The 20082-nt window shown below is 43.5% G+C and overlaps 1 protein-coding gene across 2 annotated transcripts in view; it reads right to left on the reverse strand.

The window, feature by feature from the left end:
- Positions 1–20082, reverse strand: part of Ptprm (protein tyrosine phosphatase receptor type M) — a 669075-nt gene that overhangs the window by 376991 nt on the left and 272002 nt on the right. For both annotated transcript variants that reach the window (XM_050166205.1, XM_050166204.1), the window contains exon 5: positions 10652–10767. In XM_050166205.1, the coding sequence (XP_050022162.1) occupies positions 10652–10767 (116 nt within the window). The remainder of the gene's footprint in view (positions 1–10651; positions 10768–20082) is intronic.

Raw genomic sequence — 20082 nt, forward strand, 5'->3', positions numbered from 1 at the left:
CAAAAACAAAGTCACACAAAAGCCATGATAGTGGAAGGGGACTTGCTGGTACCAGGCTTTAGTGGAAGGAAGAGGTATAAGAGAAGGTGGGTGCCAAGAATGAAAAGAGCATAGTAAATATGTATATGAAGCCGTCAATAAGTAAATTAATACTGGATTTTTTAAAAAGAATAATTCCCTATTAGATACCAAGGCCTAAAATATGTTGACCTCTGTATAGGACAAAGATTTCTTGAAATGTACATCTTTGGGAAATAAAAGTGTGGAGCTTTCAAAAAGAGAATATTGAAACCTTTTCAGAAAAGAGTCAGTGGGTGTTACCAAGTGCATTTAGCATGGAAAGCTACAAGAACATATTTAAATATCTGATATAGCAATTTACTCATAGTGATATATAGATAATTTAGATATAAAGATAATCTATGCTTATGATATTACCAAGAATTGTACACCAGTCTAAAAATCCCATTTTGGAGTTAAAGGTTCCTAATTCAGGCAAGAGCTGAGGTTGAGTCAGAGGAGGAACAAAAGGAAAAACAAACAAACAAGCAAGGCTTCTCCTGGAAAAGAGGGAGGAAGTGGCTGTGTCCTGGCTGAAGTGGCAATGCGTCAAGCATCTAGAAAAGCTGGGAAAGCAGCAGAAGAGGGGGAGCCCTGCAGGGAGGGACTGGGTATGTTCAGCATCCCAGGACAGGCCGAAGAAGCCAGGGGAAATGTGAGAAAAGGGTGGACTGGTCTCTGGGAAAAACAGCAGCAGCAGCAACAACAACAAACCCACTCATCAGATGGGGATTTCTCTTCCCATTCTCTGCAGTCCTGACATCACACATCAGTGGGAGCCCCCTTGTTTCTGGATGTCGAAGAGTCAGAGAAACCCAACAGATGTGGGATTCGAGAGGAGCTGCTGCCAGAGGGATGCTCTGAGGAACATCCACACCAGCGTTTACGGAAAGAGGATGAGGGCGAGGAGGGAAACAGGAAGAGACCTTGGTCATCCATCTGCACTGTGGACCAGCTACAGCCAATGCTCCCCTAGGTCATTCCACCCATTACCTAAGGTATTGTGTAAGGTATTGCAGGCAAAAAGAGACAGAAATAGTTGTAGAAATAGGAACATCCCTACCTAACCCCGCCCACCTGTCACATTCAGGGAAGGCTTGGCCAGAATGGTAAATGGTTTTCAGGAAGTGACTGAAGGATTAAATGAGGTGATTTCTAGAAGCCTCTGAGTTTCCAGAGTCACTCCCTCTGCCTGGAACTAACTGGAGATTGTGAGGATCCTGGACCACTGGTGAAGTTTGGAAAGTCTTCTAAGCCCCTTGCCCTGGGGGCCTTTGCTATGACAGCAATGACCAGACAGTGTAATATGCTAGAACCCTGGGCACTACCAAGAAGTCAGGAGCCCGTGGGGAGGCCACCTTTGCTACACTTACACAGCTGGACAATGAGAACACATCTTGTGGGCAGAGCTAACAGGATGCCCAAGTGACATCTCCCCATCATGCCCAGCGTGAGAGAAATGCAGTCCCACTAAACACCAGTGCCTCATCTCTTAAAAGAAGACAGCACAGTGCACAGCGGCCAACAAGAGAATCCAGAGAGCTCCTTATGATATAGGCTATCCTGAAAGACAGCAAAGACAGAACACAAAGCAGGGTGTTCTCATGTCCAGGGTAATCAAAGGATCGTTGCTCTGACTTTTGTGAGCTTCATGAAAAGGCCCATAATGACGGTGCCTGAGAGGAAATGGTCTCCCTGGGTCGAACACGGCCTTTGTGAGTCCCCGAGCACTGAAAAGTGTGCACGTGTTCCAGTGGGAGCAAGCCAGGAAGTCATCTCAATTATGCGTATACACATACGCTTCTTTAGGCAATGGGCTCACCGAAGACTTCCAAACGAGCAGTGATTTACCACCAAAAGGAATCACATTATGCCTTTCAGGAATATCTATGCCATAATCAGAGCAATGATTGAGGGAAATTGAGGCCTAGGGAGTGAGCGGCAGTTTGAGTAAATTAATCAATCTCAGGCATTTTGGAGCTGTTCTGAGTGGCTGAGCCTAGCAGACAACAGGCAGGGCCCTTGCTTGCACAGTCCCACGAGTGAGGGTGAGCTAACACGGTCCAGTCCCCCAACGCAGAAAGAGGAGTGGCCACCCATTTTTAGCCAGGCTCCTCTGCAAGATGCGGACTACATTCTCACCATTGAGGCCACCGAGGACCATGGGGGTGGAGGCAGATTATGCCCTTTAGCTTGCATCATCTAAATGGAACCTTCCCTGAAGAGCTCAGCAGATCTAGGTTCTTCAGCCCGTGGCCTTTTTCTGCTTGAAAATGAAGACACCGAATTGCTAAACTGAAGGCAAGCCACAAAGTACGTTAGCATCTGCTCTCTCCCTCTGGGAGCTGAGCCAGGGCCACGCCTGCCTTCCTTTCTCATGGGAGAGCCTCGGATTCTTGGAAGAGGGATAAACAAGGAAACCCCATGATGAGCATGGGAAAAACATAAACAAGAAAAAGCGGTGCGAGGTTTAGAGCTCATAGTCCAAAGGCGGGTGTGTTTGTTTGTGTGTATGTGCGTGTGCGTGCACGCATGCGTGAGAGAGAGGGGGTTGCATGCATGCATGCGTGGATGTGTGTGTGTGTGTGTCACACCGCACAGAGAGAGAAGTCAGTGGAAGATGCCAAAGCCTCTCTTCTGCCCTCTGACTTCTTCACCCCCCAACTCCTAGTCCAAACTCATAGCAAGATTTCCAATCCCACTGTTATGGTTGCTATGCAGCAAGCTCTCCTACCATCACCCTAATTTCTGTGCCTTTACCCCAAACATGCACCAGCTCTAACAGCCTCCTTTGACCAAGTTCCATGGAACCACTAAATGACTTTGAGTAATTAGATCACTTCAGGATCTCTCTAGATGACTCACATGCTCTCAGGGACAGAGAGTAAACCCCGCTCTTTAAATCAGAGTAATGCAAAGCCACACTAGGTTGAGGCATGTGCTAGCTGGAAGGCTTTCAGCCGTCTCTGTCTGGATGCTCAGATCTGTCAGAGAGATGCAGCTGGAGATGGGGAGCCGACTAAGACAATAATGGATGTGATTTTCAGCATTGATTTAGACAGTAAATGGTTCCTATAGCAACAGCAGACAGTCCACTTTCTCTGCTCCTGGTATTTTCTGTGTGGTAAGTGATGTTAAATTTATGCTTTAATATATATGGTGTAAAATACTCAAGTTAAGCCTGCTGAAGGCACCATAATTTTACCTCTTTTACGAATCATTTTGTAGCTTTTATGGCTAATAACAAAACGGTTCTGATATGCAGTTGTGATTTTTTTCCCCATTATCTATAAACGAAGCTAAAAGCCGCTGTAGACCCGGCATGTGACCAGTCCTCCCTCAGCAGCCAGAGCAATGCATGTGTGAGCTCTCAAACACATAAACACAAGTTAAAATTCTAACTTAATTGGCAATTTAAATTCCTTACCAAAGTTCACGAGTCCTTGATAAATGTTTAGGTTTCCCACTGTGCTAGGCAATGAGCATTGTGCGTTAGGAGACAGTTCCTAGACATAGGTGTCTGAGCATGAATTCTAGCTACCACCGATGCACCCCTAGGAAAGTAAACAGAATTTCCCCCAGCCTCAGCTGCACCTCCTATATGTGGGAACAGAATTCTGCAAGGATTAGTGAAAAAAACCACCAATAAACCAACAATCAAGCTCAACTATCACCCAGCAGAGTAGCTACCATCCAGATGTGCTCTGTAAACATCATTATGTATGTTTCCAGCATCTGTAGAAATCAATGATACAAGCAGTGTTCCTGTGATCTAACGCACTGGCTCCCTGATCTCTGCTCATAAGAATCCTTTTGGCATCTCCATCCCTGTCTCTCTCATATAGAAGGTTCTTCTGTCTATGTGTTGCTTTCATTGGTTGAATAAAGAAACTGCCTTGGCCTTTTGATAGGGCGGCACTTAGGTACGTGGAGTAGACAGAAAGGAATGCTGGGAAGAAGGGAGAAAGAGAACCACCGCCATGGGACTGCCTGGTCAGACATGCTGAATCTTTCCCAGTAAGCCACAACCTCTCGGTGCCATACAGATTATTAGAAATGGGTTGAATCAAGATGTGAGAGTTAGCCAATAAGAGGCTAGAACAAATGGGCCAGGCAGTGTTTAAATGAATACAGTTTCTATGTGATTATTTTGGGGGTTAAGCTAGTCGGGCGGCCGCGACAAAAAGCAGGCCTTCCCTCCACCAACATCTCTCTATATCAAACCAAAAGCATCTAAAATTGCCTGAGATCAGAAAAGAACTACAAGAAATCATTAAACTTAGAAGTAATTCTTTTTTTTTTTTCCAGATGGGGTTGATTATAACTAACTTAGTAGAATCATACAACAAAGTCTCAAAAGAAAAGAAATTACATCCATTTCTAGACCAACAACTTAAAAAAAAAGGTTTAAAATCCGTGTGAGGTTGTATTTTTTTCCTCTAAGAAAGCACTCCCAAATTAGGCGCTCAAACAGAATTAGATTTTTATAGAGGGTGGGAGGGCTGGGGTCACGCAGCCACTACTCTGGCAGGGGTGTTGCCAGGGGTCAGTTCAAGCAGAATGGCCTTATAGGTGTATTTCTATGACTTTTCTCAGGTCATACGACAATTGTTTTTAAAAGCATAACTTTGAGAAAGCGATATAAAGGAAAAATAAGCTACAGGAAAGGGCAGAGAGTGGAGATTTAGGAAGGATGGGATCCTAAAGGCCGCCGACATGCCCCTAACAGAGTCTGTTTTTCTTAGTCTGCCTGGACCACTTTGTATGATGCCTGCCGTCTATTCTAAACCCACAGATAAGGATGCATAAGGTTTGACCCTTACAGCTTCATGTTAAGGACCTTTCCTGTGGCCAGAAGCCAGGGACTAAGCAAGCATCTGCGATATTTGTCTCACCATAAAATTGGCCTCTGAGGTTCACCTGGAGAAGACATTTTGTCCATAAAGGCTCAGAAAGCTCCACACATCAGTGAGTGTCTCAAGGGCACTTACTATCCAGGTGCTGGATAATGCCAGTGTTTTGAAAGTTTCCTTCGTAGTAACTGCACTTTAAAACTAAATTTTGTCTTGTGTTTACATGTATGGCTTAGTGCACGTATGTGTTTGCATGTGCTCCTGCACAGGTACCACGGCAGGCGTGTCCATGTCGAAAGACAAATTATGGAAGAGTTGGTTTTCTCCTCCAGCATGTGGGTCTAGCGGAATCGGACTCATGGCATGAGGCTTTGTAGCAAGTACTTTTAATTCCTGAGCAGTCTTGTAGGCCCTGGTAACTACATCTTATTTCCCTTTCTATTTCTAAGAATAGGTGCATACCATAAAATCATTTGAAAATACTATTTTGTTGGCTTATTTATAATAAACATCAAATTTCATATAGCCATGAATAGCTTCAAAAGTCAATGGCTGCATAATAAAAACAACTCAGAAAATACTATGGAAAAAAACAAAAGCATCCAAAGAAGTAAACTATACATGAAAAATGTAAAATGTTTTAATTCTGTTTTTTTCTCAGTGTGTGCATTTGTATGTATGTGTGTGTGTGTATGTGTGAGTGTGCATGCGTGCACACGTGTTAATGCATGTGACTATACATACATATTCTCTGAGGTATTTTCAAAGTCAGACTTAAAAAGTGATGGAGGTTGATAGCAACATGAAATATGAAATATGAAATAAGGTCTCATTTTGGGTATTTGGGTGGTTTACATACACACATTTGATTTTAGTGTCTTGAATGGTAAAATACCATATTTAAATGCATGCACTGCCGTATCTGATGATACTTATCAGCCATCTGCAAGAACTTCACAATCTCTGCACAAAACGCTTCCTTTAAGACTGCAGGTAGAAAGATGGGTGCTCGTCCTACTTCTTACTGAGTTTTATTTTATCTTTTTAGCTCTGCACTTTAGAAAAATCCCTCCCACATAGATACTGACCTCACCCACAAGGTGAGATGCGTCTCTTAGTCATGAAACGGTGTCTCTTAGGAGCTGGGGAGTTAGCTCAGCAGCTAAGAGTCCTTCCTGCACTTCCAGAAGATTCAAGTTTGCTGCCCAGTGCCACACCCAGCTGCTCACAATTGCCTGTAACTCCAGCTCCCGGTGATCTGATGAACTCTTCGGGCCTCCGTGGGCAACATCACACATACAGCACACGTTCACACAAACACACGCACACACACAAAAATAAAACCTTTATTATTTCTCTTAATTACTTAGGTTTCCTCATATTTATTAATATTTCTGATACTTTCATAAAGTGACACTTAAAGTATGTCTCAAATAAGTACACGTTTCATGTAGGTGTGGATTGACATGTACCTGGACTATACACGGATGCACGGACACACAGACATCTTCCCTAAGTCAGGTCCTTGGTGTTAGTAGTGTGACAGGGTCATGGTAAAATCTTTGAGGTACACTTCTCCGGGTCACCCACATTGCCGAGAGGGTGACACAGAGTTCGATGGATACAGCAAGGCAATTAGAGTAGAGACAGATAAAGGCTTCCACGATCCCTACTACGCACTTCAGCCTGTGACAGACAGGGCTGACGCTCCATCCCTTATACGGCAAACAGACATAACACCACAGGGAGGACCCAAGAAGCTCCACGCCCAATGCCTACTACTGTGGGCGTTCTAAAGGCTGCCACGCAGCAATAAAAGATTTGCTGATGGCGCCACTCGAAAGCACCCATATGTCCCCAAGTAAACATCCATCATAGATTCAGGAACCTTGCTTTGCTCTTGGGGATATTCATACCATAGAAGAACCTAAAGAAATGTATTTTTTCCTCATTCAGTTTTGAGCATGGATCTCAGAATTACCTTGAAGACCCTATGTGATGGCATGCAGAAAACCCCTTTAGTAGCTGCTGCAGCTCCAGAGGCATTGTGTGTGGACTGTCCCTCATGAGAGATGTTTGAAGAAGAAGTCAGTGTTCAGCTTGGTTCAGATTTTCAGTTGTCTGCGTATAGACAACGAGTTAGTAACAATACGGATCTAGGGCTAGGGAAATGCTTGAGTGGATAAAGAACTTGCCACGCAAGCTTGAGTCCTAGAATTTTGATCCCCAGAAACCACACACAAAGCAAGTGGATATGGCAGCTGCCTCCACTCGGCACTCTGAACACAGACAGGGGATACACTGGGCAAACTGGCAGGCTAGACTAGATGGAATTGGTGTATTTCAGGTTCAAATGCAGACTCCGACTCTATAAATACAGTAGGAGAGTCACCAAAGAAGACACATGGAGGCAATTTTGGTTGCCTATATACACATGCATACACACCCATATGCAGGTACATAGGCACCTACACATGCACATGTGCACATATACACAAACAGGCACATATACACATAATATAATATTATTAAAAATAACATCCCTATCTACAGAAGATTCTCAGTTAAATTTCAGATATACCTGTGCACATAGGCTGAAAGTAAGTTTTAGAATAGCTTAATAATTTTGGGTGTGGCTCTTCTCCTTAAGATGCTCATAAAATAAATGCTTTCCCACGCAATGCCTACTCAACCAGAAGTCATCAGTAATTTCATAGTAGCATTACTTGACCATCCCAAGATTCACAAACCAAACAGCATCCTGAGAGGAGGACAAACTAAAGTTCACTTAAGAACCCAGAGTCCTGTAAATTCAAGGGCTATTATGCCCCATCTTGTTGTAGGCACATGAAGAATTTCAGGTATGACAAAGGCAGGTGATTAGGAAGATTGGGAAAAGAGAAAAAGGAAAACATCACAGGATATAACAGGACAGATTCATCAATATTATAATACTAATCTAACAGAACATGGAAAATAGAGAGGCCTTGGACACAGTATGACATGAAAATCATACTGAGGTGTCTATGTACAATTGACCCTCAAATCCACAGGCGTTGCATTCAAAGATTGGAAAAAAAAAAACCCAACAAATCAAAAATATCTTGAAAGCCAGCATTGTGGCTTCTGTCTCCCGTTCTAGCCCTTGGGATGGTGGGGAAGAAAAACATCCCGGGCTACACAGTACATTCCAGGCCAGCCTGGCTCTACAGTGCAATCCTAGGATGAGAAAAAGAAATTGTTTACTGAAGACACATAGACTTTGTCCTTGTCCTTAGTTCCTGAGCAGTTCAGCACAGCCACCAATACACAGCACTGACATCCGGGTAGTTACTGTAAGCTATCTTGAGATTATTCCAGTGTATGAGACTGTGTGTACAGGTTACATACAAACACTGTGTGATTTTATATAGGGAACTTAAGCATCTGAGGACTATGCTACCTACAGGCTCCTTACTCCAGGGACATTGAGGGACTACTGTTAAGATACTAGTTACATGCTGCCTTTACTTTTTCATTCCAATTTACTACACTCATTAAGTTTTGCTTCAGCTCAGTTCCTTTCAACCCTTGCTTCACGATGGAATCACCTGGACAACATTTGATGGAATACCGAAGGACGGGTTCCTCCTTCGAACTTATTAAATCAGAACCCAAGAGTAAGCCTGATATTCCTTCATCTCCCAAAATAACTCTATAGTAGAGGTAGAATGGAAAAGTCTATAGCAAGATACTCCCCCCGCCCCCCGACAGACATCAGCTGTCTCTTTATATAATGCTACAGCTGTTCCAAACCAACACTTCCTCTACTAGTAATGGACTGAAAACTGGAATCCCAAATGGAGTTGAAGCGAAGGATCCCACATCTTGGATAGTTGTAAAATCTAGAAGCAAATTGTGTCCAATATGTGCCCATGAGTCCTGGGGACTATCGCCTGTCATTTCCGGCCTGGGAGCTCACACTTTGCATCGTCCCCTCCCAGGTGGTGTGCATAAGAAAGACAAGCGCGATACACTAGTTTTCCATAAATAATTAAGAGCCATACAGGTAGTGATGAAAATAATAGTGTCATTTTTTAAAAAGGTTGTAAACGCTTTGTGGAAAATGTTAATATAAGATGTCTATCTCCTTCATCAAGCACAACAGACAGCCGATCAGGATCTCATTAACACAAACATCCACCCACTCAGGCAGCAACCCTATATCCCTAGCGTGATAATTTCAAATACCCGAGATGCGGGATTAAGAAGAAGAGAAGAAGCTAAAGGCTTCTATCAGTTTCCACGTGCTACAGAAAGCTTTTAAAGTAGTTAATACGGAAGTTTCAGGAGCACGGAAAAAAAGTAAGGATGGAACGAGGACATGCGAGTCTAGAGTTCTAGGCACATTCCTCCTTCCCGGCAGAAACGTCTTTGACAAGGGCCAGGATGTGGGAAAAGCGTGGCATCGGGCAGAAGGGTAAGGCACACTCTGTTCGGTGGTCCTGAGCCGCCCCCTGCTCAGACCACATTCCTGCCTGACAGCCCCAACGGCTCATCCTAGACATTCAGCTACTTTCCACTCCCTCCAGCAAACAGCAACAAATGCGGTGATTAAAGGTGATAAATGATTTAAAAATGATATTACTGGGCCACGTCACAGCCATCATGCAGCGGCAGCCATGTTAAGTACGGTACGAAGCAGAAACGGAACCAGTGCAGGAAGGGACACAAGAACGTGGGAGCTGCCTACTGTGAGGGAACAGGGAAGGGTTAAAACAGAGTGCTTCAGCTGGCTAGCAAACTCAAAATTATAAGTAAAATAATAAAATTGAAATGTGAAAGGCGTGGGGCTGTGTCTCTGGGGGAGCTTCAGTCTAGCATGCATAAGGACCCGAATTCGATCCAAGCACGGTAAAAACAAACAACCGAAACTCCACACAGAACAAAGGAAGGAAAGAAAGGGAAAGAGGTACTCTAGGCGGACTGAAGGATGAGCAGCCTGGGGATTAAGACTTAAAAGAACCAAGATGCAATGCGAGTGGAGGTCACCAAGGAGAAGAACACCCACCCCCATACCCCGACGTCCTGGGGTGGGGGGGGAAAGTCATAGACAGCCACTTAATCTGTCAGAACCCCTCAGACAGCACACAGGCTCAAGGGACTGCCCGCCATACAGAATGTACAGAGCAGGACCTGAAGGACTTAAGCTGCATGGCCGGGCCACACTTATATGAAAATACATATACATTCACATATATAACTTAAATGCTTGAAATTAATGCGAGTTGCTCAAAAATGCAGCTTACAGAAAGCTCCGCAAAAGCGAGCCCTTTCTTTCTCTCTTTCTTGGTGTGTGTGTGTGTGTGTGTGTGTGTGTGTGTGTGTGTGTGTGTGTGTGCGCGCGCGTACGTACATACACAGAGAGAGAGGGGAACTGACTGGAGTGAAATTCTTTGGATTGTTTTCCTTCCGTGAAAGAGTAGGGAGAGGCACAGTAGAATTTAAGGTTCTTTGCTAAATCTAATTTGACAAAATTTGTCAAAGGATATTATCAAGGAAAAGCAACGGGAAAAATAGAAATTCCAAAAGGACAAGTAACGACAATTGCCTTGCTTAGGCTGAAGACCTGGGGATCTAACTGATGTGGGCAGAATGTTCTAGGGCAGTGACTGCTTTGGTGTCCCCAGTCCCTCCTCCAGGATGACGTGGCTGTCCTGCTGCCACACTGCCAGGACAGTGAACGCTAGTGCACATACCTGGAGCCAGAGCCGGTCCCCAGCCACCGTCCTGCCTATGGCGCTGCACTGGAAAGTAGCAAACTGGCCGGCATTCACCTCCACGTTCTGAATCCGCAGGAAGTGGGGCGTTCTAGCTGCATGAGGGAAGAGAAGTCAAGGAATTAGAAGTGGGACCTCAATGGAACACCCACTCATAACGAGTAGACACGCTTCCCACCGGGGCCTTTTCACTGTGTTTGCCTTGGGAGAAAGAGAATTGGTGAAGCCTATGAAAGCTTGAAAGGTATCTCTGTGGTTGTGAAGGGCATCATGGGAGGATACTGGTGTGTGTGCTACGTGATGACAGAGAGAAGGGGGGAGGGAGGAGGGAGGGAAGGAGAGAGGGAGGAAGGGAGGGAGGGAGGAAGGGAGGGAGGGAAGGATAGAAAGAGAAAAATAGAGATGGGGAGGGAGAAGGGAGGAATGGACAAAGGGAGGGAAAGAGGGTGAGAGAGACATGGGGGAGAGAGAGACATGGGAGAGAGAGAGACAGAGAGAGAGAGGAAAAAAATCAGGCAATCTGGGATAGAACCAAAAGAGAAGAATTCATTGTTCCTGCTGTGCAAATTACCGTAGCTCAGCAGTCTCCTTGTAATAACAAATCTGTATTAATAAAGATTATGCTGATGCCTAATTGATGTTTTGAACAAAAACATATTAGATATTTATACTTGCAATGTGAAAAGAACAGTAAGAAGTTAAATGATGTTGTCAAGGAAACTTTGAAACCCAAATACAGAGCTGTGCATAATATATATTTTAATACAACTAATTGGTATGCAGCGATCCCTCTGTAATATTTCCCAGCCACCAAAAAATACTATCCCACTAGACACACTCTGGGAAGGATGCTGGGCCTGGCCAAGCTGGGTGAGTTTCACTGATTCTTGTTTCTAGGTCAAGAAATCCATCTGCTATGGGCACCATCTCCTGGTGCCCCTGTCGGTCACGGACAGTTATGTCCAGAAAGGGTGACTCTGCTCAGCCTGAGAAGTATAGTTAAATGTCATGCAAACTTTATTAGGGAAATTCTCCTATTGCATGACAAAGTCACAGACAGGGAAAGGGCGAGAGCAGAAAGCAAGTGCGAATACAGCATTTTCTGGGTGGGGCGGATGAGACCAGATTCATTATGCCTCCAAGTATCCATCCTCTCACTGGCAGTGGGTCTTGAAGAATGGTGTCCTAGTCTGGGGACCCAGTGACTGTAAACCCACACTCACATGAGCCCAAGCAGAACTTAATTAGAACTGCAAGTGCACTGCAAACAAAGAACAATGAATTTTAATACCAGTAGCATAGGAAAACCTCATTATTATTTGGAGGCCAGCAATAATTCACTGTGCTCACGATGCTTAGTATGCAAACTAGTCTAAACGCCTCCTCACAGGGCAGGGCAGCAATGGACCACTGTTACTCAGCATTCATTGACCAACTTCCAATTCCAAGAACTGTTTCACTGACTCAATCAAATTACCCCTTACTCTTCGGTCTTTGAAGACCTCTGAAAAGCATCCTTAAGCCAAATGTCTCTTCTACCTTCTTCTGGAGGGTCTGGAAAACCCAGTGCTTTTGATTAAAAGGGTGGTCCTTGAGTTTTAAGTGCCCAAACTTTCTCAGTGAACACTCACACAGGATCTATGAGGTGGCTTTTTTTCTCTGTTTTGGATACAGGGAGACTTGTGGGTGGGCCCCTGACTAGTACAGACTTCCATTTCTAAAGCCTAGGCCAGCCTGCTACATCACTTGATTCCTTCTAGGCTTCCCATCATCTCTGTCTGTCCTGGTGGTCCCCATCCCACACCAGGTGGGCGTTTTCCTGGAATTCCAGTAGCGCTGATCTTTCCAGAGAGCCCCAGCATTCTCTCAGGTTGTCTTCGGACCTTCAGTGACCATGGTAGCAAGAGCAGTGAACTTGGTGCTACTGTGGCCCACCAGCAGACTCATGATGGCGTCATTAAATTAACTGAATGTTATTTGCATTAATAAAACCACAGGCATGCAACCTTTAGAGCTGTTTGACAGAAATTCCTATCTCTATAGCAGAATTTTTCCTCCCCACCTTTGCACTTGACCTTTGACTCCATTATTTTTTTTAACCACATAAAAATTATATCAATTATTTTAGGCTTATCTACACCAGAGGAACCAAATATTAATACAGACCAGGAAGACTAGTGAGATTTGACTAAATTAAAAGGGCTACATTGAAAATGAGGAGTTGTTTTCTTATCAAAGAAACTGATTACAGCCGATTCTCATCAAATACTCCCAAATACACACACACACACCCTCCCTCCCCCCCCCTCTCTCTCTCTCACACACACACACACACACACACACACACAGATATAGATAGACAGACAGACAGACAGATAGATGGTAGGTAGGTAGGTAATAGATAGAATTAGGTTGACATCCTACTCTGAAAAACCTAAACTATTTTTAAAGAGTGAACATAATGTAGCAGGTAGAAAATTGCACAACTCATGGGACAGGCTAAAAGCTAAGCACACAAGCACTAAAACCCTAAACATAATGCATGAAATTACCTTCAGTTTATACATACGAGTGATAAATAAAACGTGAATGAATTCCACACTTAGACTCCCATCTCATCACCAAGATTATGCATATACAAAATCCTTAAAATATTCCAACACATGCCTGCATTTAAGTGGCTTGGGCAACGGATATTTAACATGCAAATCCATTTCAGTGCAACCTTCGCTAACTAGACTGGAAATATTCACTCCACCTATAAAACAGTTTGAAGTTCACCATTCCTAGCCATGTGTGCATCAACACATAAACAAGAAAATTGTGGCATTGCGCCTCCTCTGTCCACAGTGGATTTGGCAAAAATCAGTTCTTAGTTATATCTCCCAATTCTTTCACATTGGGAATTTTTTGGCCACAGCTTTCTTGTGAGTCTTAGGCAGGCATGTCTCAAACAGCAGATAGTTCAGACTCCTCTGGAAGGGCTGTGAAATCTACTCCCCACCAACAACCCAAGAGTGGCAACCCTTTTAGGGCACCCCAGCCCTCATCAGCCCAGGGAGGAATCTTCAGGCCCTCTCCACTAAGGCAAGTGTTCCTCAGGTGCCAACCTGTTTCCCAGCCTTTTTCCCTTCTCCTCCTCCCCTGGATTCAACTCCCAGCATCAAGGGGCCATTTCCACTCTCTTTCATGGTTATTCTTTCTCATCCCTTCCAAAACTGCTTCTGAAATTCTCTTTTCCTAGTCATGAGGCAGCTTTCCCTCTGTTCAGTCATCTTGGGATCTTCTCTGATGGTGAGATGTTACCCAGTAAGTAGAACACAGAAATTTGGCCTTCCTGAGCTGATGGGTCTCTTGGTAGCCGTTTTCTAGCACCATAAGGCCAATAACTGAGAATACAGCAGATACTCTCCAAGAGAGATTGGCAAGTACATCAGATAATAATAACAGGTGGTATCATTATCATCATTATAGGCATCACCACCATCATCATCATCACCATCATCCTCTTCCTCATAATCATCATAGGCATCACCATCATTATCATCACAATCCTCCTCCTCCTCATCATCTTCATCTTCATCATCACCATCCTCCTCCTCATCATCATTATCATCGGGTCCCAGAGGTAGGAAACCAGAAAAGGTCTATACCAGAATATCTTTAAATTAGCCTTGAGTGGGACTCTTGACTATAAGAAAATATGGAAACACTTCAGTTAGCCATCTCCTTCTAGATCAGTCTGTGTGCTCCTGTGAAGACACTCCTGAGATGTTTATGCTCTATGACTCAGAGGCATACAGCCAGGGAATGAAGTAGCCACCCTATAGTTTTTGGTCACGTTGTTCTAACACAGCAATAAAGGGAACTAAAACATAGGTATCCTATTTGTGAGCAGCATACAACCAAGTATTGCCAGGTCTCAGGGGTTCCAATCAAGTCTAAAGAAAGGCTCTTTTCCAGAAAGTCCTGCCCTGCCTCAATTCTCTCTGCTGTGCTCTGTTTGGGTGCATGGGTCCTTTCTTTCATTTCCCTGGGATCTCTTTAGGGCAACGACTCCAATGTCTGGGAAGCATCTAGGGACACTTTTGTGCACAGGGGTGTCTGGATGCACACGCTCCCTAGAACCTCCTCCTTTGGAAGGCACTTCTGTGGGCTCCTCTGTCTGGACTGAGGTCCAGACTTCTTTCTGGATCCCTCTCTTGGGAAGTTCTCAGCTGACTGAATGGTGCCTTCTTATGTCTGTGCTGACTGCATACCCGTTCACTACACACCAGCTCTGTACATAACTGTTCTTGTTGATATGATCTACTAGGGAGCATTCAGATCCTCAATAACTTCTTCCAGAAAACTCCAAGAGGCTCCTCCCCAAACCCCTCTCCTCACAGCATCCTACACACGATGTTTAAAGTGAAGCCCTCCCCTACTGCCTCACAGGCTCACAATGGACTTAGAGATGTCCCCAAAGCCAACTGTGTGAGGCTAGAAAATCAAAGGCTGATTAGAGACAAACTTTAGCTCACAGTTGCAAAAGATCATATGCAACACAAGAGACAACTGGTAAAGAACTTTAGCCTCTATATTGAGCAAGTAGTAATTTATTTAATGCGCCAGAAACAATTTAGAGAAAAATATAAAATGAAACAAAGACAAGAATAAGCATTTATATGCACACATACAATTAGTAGTTATATGTGTGTTTACACATGATCCATGGACAAAAATGCAATGATACTGTAGGATATCTATTTGCACGTCTATTTATTTAAGCACATACATACCTATAGATTTTATGCACGTGATCATCCCCTACCTCGAGATGACATCACCAAGTTAGCAAAGGAACTCCATCAGAGCTACTGGGGGAAGTCAGCGCCTCAACAAGAATCCAAATGCCCAAGGCCATTCAGGTGTTTGTTTATTCATTCAAGGTGACTTAGACACCTTGGTCAATGAGACTGGTTTTATATTGCTGGCTAAGTTGTAAAAATACCAATTAATGAATAAAGCCTGCTGAATTACCAGCACTGAGTATGATAAGGTATGGTAGAATCCTACTTTCTCTCACTAGCCAAATAAACTGACGCCATATTGGATAGGCACTTAGTATTATAAAAATAGGCTGGATTTAAGTCATCAAGTCAGGCTGACAGCTGTTGTTTCAAGAATTATTTATTTAGAAATTTGTCTAATGTAGTTTCCAGATCTTGGCGACTTACAATCTGGATCAGCTCTAAGTAAAATGAAGCATTCAAGCGTCTATATTTTTGGTTTTTAATTCTCCCAAGGATATTAAATATATTTATATCTGTTAATAAGCACATCCTTTGACACATAACTGCTTGATTTTTACTATGACCATGCCTGGTTCAAGGGTATGAAAATGGTGAGTTCATAAAATTTATTGGCGCGTGTGGAATGCTGGCATATACTAACACAGTTCTTTTCAATTTTTACCATTTAATTTGTATATTATATAAAATACAAACTATATAAAATTTAAACTGTAATAGTAACTAACATTTAATAATGAGTTCCTATTATGTATGGTTACTATTTAGCTAGCACTGTAAAATAAGAATTACTAAGGGCTAAAAGTCATAGCCATTACACACATATGTGGGAAGAGCAGATGAAGTGAGAGCTTGGAAAGACAGCCATTCGTGGAGATAACAAGTGTGTTTCGTTGGCAAAGAGAGACTATGTCCATCCTAAGATAGAATTCTTTTAAAACATATACTGCGGAGGGGAAAAAAGGGGGCCGTCACCCTGAAACCCTGAAATGGATATGTGAAATTACAAGTGGTATTTTGGGGAAATGATTTTGTCTTGATATGATAGGACTTATTTATAAATGTCCTTAAAGATAAACGATGCCATTAGCAGTACACAGATGTAAAATCAGCGCGGATTTCTCACTGTTTCTGTTAAAAAAGCTTTATTGTGGTGTTCATAATAAAAAATTGTACGGAAATGGAGCTCCTTCATCTTTTAAGTTATCACCTATAAGAAGCAGGTACTTTACATTTTTGCAAGATTAATTGCATGTCTTGTTTATCCCGGATTGTGTCGGGAGCTGAATTTTTTCAATACTAAGAGCTAAGCGGAGGAGTCCTTCTCCCTCGTGGTGCCTTATACTCATCCATCCACATCTTCTGTCTGTGCCCTGATCCTCCACTTCTCTAGACCCTTCTCCTCCAGGCTGTCCAACATCTCCAAGTTCCTCTGATTTTACTTACCTACGGCGACTCAGCTCTCTCCGCTGAAGAGTCCAGTAAAGGACTGAAAGCCCTATGCATCCCTTCTCCCCAACAGTATCGAGAAGTAGAAGAGGGCTCATGCCTTTACATCCCTGCCTTTCCTAGGAGAGCCATGAGACACAGATCTGCAGCCCATCCATGGGACACAGATCACAGCCCAATAAACATGAAGGCAGCATATTGTTCCAGAGTTCCAGGAGGCCCCCGACTCTCCAGGTCCTGAACTGGAAGATCTAAAACAATCTTCAGTTGGCAAGTGGCTTAAGGTGGATCCGAACTAGGATTCTGGTGTCAGCACACTGTGTTCAAGCATCAACACCTCATCCTTTACTACCTCCAAATATAGGAAAAGTCCCTATACACAAGTCTTTGTGGAACTTTCTTTCTGTGAAATAGAGAGCTTTTTTTTCCCCTTTCGTTTGTTTTGGTTTTGGTTTCTGAGACAGGGTTTCTCTGTGTAACTCTGGCAACTCTGTAGACCAGGCTGGCCTTGAACTAACAAAATCCAGCTGCCGCCGCCTCCTGGGTGCTGGGATTAAATGTGTGCACCAACACTGGCCAGCGAGATCTTTTCTTTTTAAAATACTCATGTAAAAGAGTGAGATAGAGATTTTAAAAAAGATGATTCGGGCAAGGTATTCTGTGTGCTTCGCCCTCAAAAAAAAAAAAAATTCTGTTTAAAATAACTGACTCATTCTTTCAACGTGGAAAAGAGCCCAAGAAAAAAAGGCTCTCTGTCCAGCTAAGTTTAGAACCCACGCTGAGCTGGAACACCGACTTTGCCAAACTACTGTAATTGGAATTCCAAGTATAGCACCTTCAGAATGGAAATTCCAGCCCATCTCATATTCAAAAAGAAACATTCCCTCTTTTCTCTCTAAATTTATAGGCCCATTTATTTTCTGGGTACCCTTTCAAAATGCTCCACCAGACCCCTGTGAAGTCTGCGGGAGCTCTACGAACTGTCTTCCCTGAATAACAAACAGGCTTGGGTTCAGCTCTGCCTTTCCCTCCCGATGGCTGCATTCCACGGCTCTGCGCAAAGAGCCAAGTTCTCAAATATTAATTGATCCCCGATCAGCCTTTGATCCCAAAGGCATGAGTCATCATTGACCAAGACACGGGTCTCCTCGGAGATGGTTCATTGCTATTGATTCTTCAAAGCCTGTGCCAAAATCCTAGCAACAGAATCAGAGAGCGGTAATTGGTGAGATCAAAGAGCAAACTGAAGAAGGGCAGAAGAGGAGCAGGCTCTGACCCTCTTATTTTCATTTACATCTCTATGTGACGGCAAAGGCTGAAATGAACGGGAAGTGTGCCCGACGGGCAGGACAACCACAGCACAGGTCTCCTCCCTAGCTGTCACCACAAGAGAGGAAGCTGACAAACAGGGAGGGCTCAGAACAACCCGGCCAACGCTGGCGAACATACTTGGCAAGCATGCTCTGAATTTCAAGTGGACACAAATAAGCCCCTCCACATTTAAGAAATCCATCAGTTTGGTTATTTGGATTGACTACTTCCCAGTAAATAATTCAAGGGTGGTTACAGAAATATATATATATATATACATATGTATGTATTTATATATATAATTAATCATAATAATGTAGGTTAACTAATTCTTCTTTGAAATACTGAGACCAAAGTGTTTTCAAATTTCAAATATTGTCAGATTTTTTTAGTATTTGCATGCATATAAGGGGTGCGCCTTAGACATGGAATTCAAGTGTAAACATTAAATTCATTGATGTTTCATAAGCACCTTATAAGTACAGACTAAAGATAGGTTCGTGCAATGCTGTTAGTGTCTCTGTGTTTTGACCATAACCTATCGCATGACTTCAGGTACAGTGAGGATGAAAATACAACAACTCAAGCAAACACATCAATGGAGGAATTTATAGGACATGGAAATTACATCTCAATAAAACTGTTAAGATACCTGTGGTTTCTAATACACGAAAAATATACATTAAGACCATGAGGCGATAACAGCAATCCCAAGAATTTTAATTGGTGGCATGCGCCCATGAAATCAGCACTAGAAATCCTGATGTCTGAGGGTCTCGAGTTCAAGGACAGCCTGATCTACATAGTGAGCACCTGCCACAGGCAAAAAGGTGAGGTACCACACAATACATGCAGATGCAGCCTTGATGTGCTTAAAGGAGCCACTTCGGAAACTGACAACATCCTTCTCAGTTTTCCCTACTGGGATTCCTGAACCAAACTCAAGATACACGTTTAGTGTGCACACCAAATTCAAGAATTATCTACGTTTGTTAGAAGGGGGTCTTAACCAGACAGCTGATGATTCCGCACAAGCATCTCCAGTTCAGGCTGGTCCCGCATCTTACTGTCACTAAGGTGATATCAATCTTACGAGCATCTGCATCCTTGTATGAGAACAACAACCGTGGGCAAACTGTAGTGATGCCAGCTCGTAAACCCAGGAGTCCAAACAGGGGCCCGGACAGTGAAGTCGACGAGACTCAGCAGCTCTGCCTCCTCATGGAAAACATCCTTCAGATGTGAAATATTTATGCTCCTCTGAGAATCCAAACTAACGAGCATCAAATTTCAAAACAAATGATCATTATTTAGCGATCTTGACAAGAAATCTCACAAAATCTTACCTATAAACCTTTCTATTTTGAGTTTAAATCCAATGTCTTCATTCTTACAGGTTCTATTTGCACATTTTCCCCCACAGACACACAGATTACGGGAAGAAACAGCTACCAAAGAGCTTTAATAAACCCACTTACAACTTACAGTTCACAGGGCTACTGCAACATGCATCACCCCCTAATCCTCAGCCACCAGCCTGCCGTTCCTTTCTGTGTCTCCTAAGGCAACTCATGAAGCCATTGGGTATGCGTGTGCTTACCTACAGAGGAGGAGGAACCAGACTGGCATGGGAAGCTGACTCCACAGGAACGCACGCCACCACAACACCAACACACATACATCGCAGGACATAGGCACAGAAAGGCTAAGCATAAAATCTTTATGTCTGTGATAAACACACAGCCTGCAACCCAGTGGAAAGCAAAAGGCTGCATTTGAGGAACTCATATGCCAGCCAGAGGCCCTATGTAGAAGGAAGAAATCTAGGATGCAGGCTTAGGATGCTTTGGGTAAGCC

This window comes from Alexandromys fortis, unplaced genomic scaffold (assembly GCF_014885135.2).
Source record: "Alexandromys fortis isolate MF-2015 unplaced genomic scaffold, M_Fortis_MF-2015_v1.1 scaffold_143, whole genome shotgun sequence".
Classification (NCBI taxonomy): Eukaryota; Metazoa; Chordata; class Mammalia; order Rodentia; family Cricetidae; genus Alexandromys; species Alexandromys fortis.